This window comes from Zophobas morio, unplaced genomic scaffold, assembly GCF_036711695.1.
Source record: "Zophobas morio isolate AGI-343-1 ecotype UQ-CSIRO unplaced genomic scaffold, CSIRO_AGI_Zmor_V1 ptg000002l, whole genome shotgun sequence".
Taxonomy (NCBI): domain Eukaryota; kingdom Metazoa; phylum Arthropoda; class Insecta; order Coleoptera; family Tenebrionidae; genus Zophobas; species Zophobas morio.
The window spans coordinates 14,113,245-14,119,244 of NW_026972107.1; the positions used below are offsets into that span (position 1 = coordinate 14,113,245).

Sequence of the window (6,000 nt, forward strand, 5' to 3'; positions counted from 1 at the left end):
GAACTCGTGATTACAAATGTTGCTTCTGATGACACTTTCAAAATGGATTATGTGGTGACAGACTGGAAGATCTTACATGTCGAAAAATTGTGTTACCTAGTTGGCGTCATGGAAAACAAACTTGTCGTTGTTACTTTAAAAACCAACGAAGACAAAACCGGTTTGTTGCAGAAATCATATACAATAGGTGAGCAGAAAGTGGTTAGAATTTTTTCACTTAATGCATAATTGTTACTAGATTTAGAAAGCAAAGTGGTTGATTTTGTTCTTTTTCAATTCTGGAACAGTACTTCTCTAAATATAGAAGTAATAGTAGTTGTTGCGACTCAGAACCAGCAGATATTGTGGTATGCTATCAACGAGACGAATTCTGTAATAGATTTTTTAATATTTGCAACTACAACGAAATGTAATAAATGTTTTTCAGTTTTTATCTTGGTCCTGGCCTCTACTTAAAAATATAAGCCACATCAATATATTCCAAATAGAATATGATTATCATCTATTGATAATAAACGAATATTTGTCGCACAAAACTGCTGATATCTATAACTTTATACCAAACAACCCCCCGAACTTATGGTAAGAAACTGTAACTAATATTTTATTAATAGTCACTTAAATATTATATTAGGTTATATCAGACACTAAAACTGAACGAACTTGCATCATCATCTGCTGTCACTACTCTCGGAGCAGATTTTTTTCTTGCCATTCCTCAAAAATCGCTTCATACTCTTTTCACATACAAACTAAGTAGTGATCACTTCGTATCCTTCAAAAATATAAGTAGTGAGGGTATAGATGACGTCATTGCTTTCCACGAGGGTCAGAAATCTTTCCTAGCTGTTAATGGATTTCATGCTGGAATTTATCGTTTCACAAAAAAGGATCTAGTAAAGGAAAATGTTATAGACAGTCAATTAGACGGAGTGAATTACTGGTTGCCTATGTCGCTTACAGTTTACGGTGATACCATGCTTTTAGCCCAACGTACTTTGAATCATGGCTTGCATACGTCCATTGCGGTTGAAGTTATCACCTACGACGGTGACAAATTTGAAGAGCACGAAGACATTCCTTGCTTATATTTTGGGGAAGAAACTCTGGGATTATCGTGTTTACCGGATGAGGTAGCGCACGAAGGAATTAGAGGATCAGTGTTCATCTCCTTAGATGATGTCTTAGCATTGTTAATACCGCGCAAATACCGCTCGTCTGAATTATTTTTAGTCACGATAGAACTGAGAAAAATTTCAAATCCATTACTAAAACAAATTGAAGATCTTAGTTTAGAAAAACAACGAATTAGTGTATGTGTGTAGATGATTTAGTGTTTTTGTATATTACTGATCTTGTAGGACTTAATGTCGATTCAAGAAGATCGGTACAATAAATTTATTTTACGAGAATCGTCTGATTTTTCAGTAATAAATCGTCAGTTAAATGAAATAGAACAAGACGTACAAAGAATGAAAGAAGATATGCTTTCTGGTAAAGCAAGTCCACATTATAGTACTGTTGTTTTTAATGGAGTGGTCAAAATACAAAATAGCGGAACTTTCGATGAAGTTCGAGTTGAAAAAATTAATAACGAACCAGTTGACAGTATTCTTGAAGATATAGTATTGTATGTTACATTCTATATAGTATGTTGTTGGTAAATATAGAACCTTTTTTCAGAAAAAATAACATTAGTGTTATCACCAGCCCAAAACGTTTTGTAGAACTAGAAGTTGAAGATCTTAAAACCGAAAGAGTAAATGACATCGATACTAAAGATTTCACATTTTATACAAAGAATGTAGTCATAAATGGTGACATTTTTTTGACAAAACCAGTGAATGTACACAATAATGTAACTGCAATGGAAGTCAATGGGTTAGTTTTTGAAGATGAAGTCATTAATGAAGATTCATCTGTTGACGAACTTGTGTTTGAAAATTTGGAAGTGCTTGGTAGCACCTCAATGGCAAAGTTGAACAATCGGATGCTTTTAATACAAGCTAATACGGAAAACTTTACTCCGGATAAATTTATCTATGAAACACTTTTCATTCCACATAACATAACAGTTGACAAGGTGAATGGTGAAGACTTTAATTCGTTCTTAAAGCAGTTGTGTCTCAAAAATATTAGAAACTATATTCCAGAAACTGTCAAAGTGAATGGGGTATGCTAAAGTTTAATTATTTTTTCTATACTTTAAAAGTCTATTTTGTAGAACGTTGTAGTTTTAGAAAATGCAACCACAGACTATTTGAACGGTTTGAAATTTCCTGGCGAGTATGTTTTTGTGGGCAATAGTTTTCAAAACATAACAGGTAACGATATATTTTAAATGCCCAAAATTCATCGTTCTATTTCAGGTACTAAAAATTTTACACATATAACAACATCTGAAGTCAACTGTGGCGGAAATGTTGACGATATTTCTATTAGCACACTCATTACTCGTACCACTAAGCAAACAATTCCCGGAGTAACAACTTTTAAAAAGCTGAAAATCACCGAAAGTTTGAATGTCGAAGGGAACATAACGGGAGAACATGCTAGCAAATTTCTGCCAAATCCAACTTTGCTTGAAACAAATTTCATAAAATCTAAAGTCCATTTCAAAAATTTGCAAGTGAATGGAGCAATCGTTGTTACTCAAAATTTCAACGGGAAGGACTTGGAATTCCAATTGAGCGACTTGGTGTATGAGAGTGAGGAACAACCAATCATTGGAGGAATGAAACAATTTCCCGAAGGCTTCACTGTTAGAGAAAATTTGTTAATAGATTCTAACAGTGTCAATAATATAAGTCTGGATTCTATTGTCACTAAAAATTCTGAACAAGACTTAAACATAAGCACTATAAGAGGAGTAGTAGCTTTTGGCTCTGTCGAATCTGAAGGTCTCTATGATTCCGTCGATGTTAAAAAATTAGACGAAGAACTGGTAAAGTTATCTGGGGAACAATATATTTCTTCAGTTTTGATTTTCAAAGATGACGTTGTTGTTAACAATTTCGAGGTTATTAAGAGCTTTAAAAATTTAAGCAGTGGTTTGAGCAAAAATGAGAACTTTTCAAACCCTAGCATCAATGTTGACAATATTGTCGTAGAGGGTAATATTTATGGCAACATTAGCAACTTTGACTTGACGAAGTTTGAAAAGAGTAGAATGAGTTTTACCCAAAACCAACGAATGAATAGTGAATTTTTTGTGGACGAACTTGTCGTCAATAATATGGTGCCCGGAAAGATTAACAACATTGACGTAAAAGACTTTGAATATAAATCCTTAGTACAAAAGTTACGAAAGAAACTCTTAAAGGGACAAATAGATGTTAAAAGTAAGTTAACACTGCATATAACACAAAATGTTACTAAATTGTCATTTAAGACTTCCATGTGGATAACTCCATAGAAATAGAAAAAATTAACAATAGCAGAGTAACCAACTTAGGAGGGGCTTTTTGGCGACACGATGTCAACAAACACAACCTCGGCGACCTCATTTTTACCGTAAGCTAGAAATATGATTTAAAACACATTCCACTATGATTTTCAGAGTGATGTCTTCTTTGATAACGTATTAGACATTGAAAAATTAAGCGGAGTCGATTTTGATCGCTACATAAACAACATTGTCTTCAAAAACGAAACTAACGTCAATTTAACCGGCAGAAAAAGCTTCTTAAACGGCTTCACTGTGAAAAAAATCATAGAAACGCAAAAAATTAACAACATTTCGCTTTCAAACGTCTTGTCGAAACATGGAACGCAAGAAATTTTGGGTCCTGTGACCATTCAAGGTGATGTTTCTTTCCAAAACAATGTCACCATTTTGGAAAATATTAACAACGTTCCGGTTGAAGTCCTCACTGAGAAGTACGAATTTACTGGCGCTCAGTATAAAATTAAAGGTGAGTATTTGGTGACGGTGTTTTTATAATTCACTTTATTTTTTACTTAGGTGATGTTCTTTTTAATCGTTTGGCCCACGTTCTTCACCTTCAGATTGACGGATATGTCGATGACAGGCAAGTTCAAGACGTAGTAGAAGGAATAGTTTATTCAGGTGATGACTTTACGTTGGATGGTTTGGTGACTTTTGAAAATAAAGTCACTATGGATAAAAATATGAGGGTGAATGGAAAAATTAACAACATTGACTTTCCGGCGTTTGTTACGGATATGGTGATGATTACGAAAGATGCACTTATAGAAGCTCCTGTAAGATTTCTAGACGAAGTATTCATAGAAGATCAAATTTTGTTACATGATAAGCTAACAACACACGATTTGAATGGTGTAGATCTCGTCGTTTGGAATAATAATAATACAGTTTTTATTAATCAAGGATATTTGAAAGGTTTGGAAGCTTGTAATCCGTGAGTAATTTAAAACTGAAATTTACAGGAAATTATTCATTCGAAAATGTTCGAGTTGTTGATACGTTGCATACAAAATACATCAACAATATTAATATGAGAACTCTGATTCCCTTGCGGACACAACAGGATCTTCCAACGTTGAATTTTAACGAAATTAGTTTATTTAAAGATGTGGAAGTGGGGAATTCGACGAATCTGCGTAATTTGAAAGAAGAATTCAGCAATTCGGTTTTGGTTCGTCTGGAAATGTTTTAGTTAAGCGCTAATTGAGTGTATTAAATTTCAGATAAACTCAGACCAAGATATCGATTCAGACGTCGAGTTTATTGGCAAGGTTTACATTGAGGGTGATATGGAGCTATCAGGCACAGTGAACGAGGTTGAAACAAATAGCTTCGTTACCACAAATACCGATCAAGAACTGAGTGCGATTTATAACTTTAAGTCGAAGGTTAATTTAGACCAGAATCTGCTGGTTGATGGATTAGTGAATGGGATAGATATAGATAAATGGGCTCAAGATTCTGTTAAAGTTGTGTCTCAATTTCCGCAGAACATTAGTAATAGTTGGTCAGTCGATCCAGAGTTAATATTAGAGGAAGATTCCACAGGTAACGGGCTTATCAACAATATTGATTTTAAGAAATTTAGTCAGGAAATTCAGGACAAAAGAAATCATAAATATCAAGTTGAAGAGGAATTTATAGTAGGTTTGAAAATGTTTTCCAACAATTACCAATTTTAGTTTTTTTTAGGAAAATTACATCAACATTTGTAAAGATCTAACTTACATGCACGATAAACTGAAAAAGCAGATTTATAAATTTGACTACTTAGAAAAGCTTCAGACTTTAAATTTTCATAAAAAAGTAGAATACATTTATAACTATTTTTACCGCAACGCCACTTATTTTATTGTTAATGAAAAAAGCAACTGTCTGTCTTATTTATTTATTTTCGACTCGCGTTTTAGATACATTAAAGATATCCACTTTGGACCGATTGCTCAGATTGTTTCGGTCCGTTCTAACGATTTGTTGTATTTAGTTATACGTAATCAACCCTTTTATTCCACTTGTAAAACTCAAGGCACTAATCTTTGGCAACTTAAAGATGATAACTTTGAGGTAGGTTTTGTAAAATGTTTTTAATGATAAGATTGATAAGTATATGTTTTTTTTAGAATTTGTTAAACATTGAAGACCAAGATCTTCTACAAGAATCTTTAGAACCCGGAACTTTCTATGGATTGCGCAAACATGTGATAACCGAATATAAAATTTTACCAAATTTAGCCTCTGCGATAAGATACAGAAAGTGGGAAGTGAGAGAAGGTTAGTAAAATTATTTGTCAATTTTCTAGTCACGTCATACTCTTGTTGAATGGGATAAAAGCAAAAAATAACTAAATTTATTTTAGATAACATGGCGTTTGTGCCCAGGGGATTAGCAACGGGTCTATCCTTAAGAACCGGAAAAAAGCTGATCAATTTACATCGTGACTACCCAACATCCGATAGTTTCAGTCCTGAAACCGAAGAAATTATTATAGGCAAGTACACAGAAAATTTCAACACGTATTTCCCTGGCCGTAAAAGCAACGACTTGGTTGTAA

At 33.6% G+C, this 6,000-nt stretch overlaps 1 protein-coding gene across 1 annotated transcript; it reads left to right on the forward strand.

Moving 5' to 3' along the window:
• The first annotated feature begins 4,478 nt into the window (after positions 1 to 4,478).
• On the forward strand, positions 4,479 to 6,000 carry LOC135126252 (uncharacterized). Its single transcript, XM_064052205.1, has 6 exons — positions 4,479 to 4,619; positions 4,672 to 5,091; positions 5,141 to 5,512; positions 5,569 to 5,719; positions 5,806 to 5,937; positions 5,984 to 6,000. Exons 1-6 carry the CDS (start codon positions 4,479 to 4,481, stop codon positions 5,998 to 6,000), a joined length of 1,233 nt encoding a protein of 410 aa, XP_063908275.1.

Bases quoted from the DNA above. Each gene is read 5' to 3' on its own strand.
- LOC135126252 (XM_064052205.1), top strand. From the start codon at position 4,479: ATGAGAACTCTGATTCCCTTGCGGACACAACAGGATCTTCCAACGTTG. The intron at 4,620-4,671 runs GTTCGTCTGGAA...ATTAAATTTCAG, and splicing joins AATTCAGCAATTCGGTTTTG to ATAAACTCAGACCAAGATAT. The intron at 5,092-5,140 runs GTAGGTTTGAAA...AGTTTTTTTTAG, and splicing joins AAGTTGAAGAGGAATTTATA to GAAAATTACATCAACATTTG.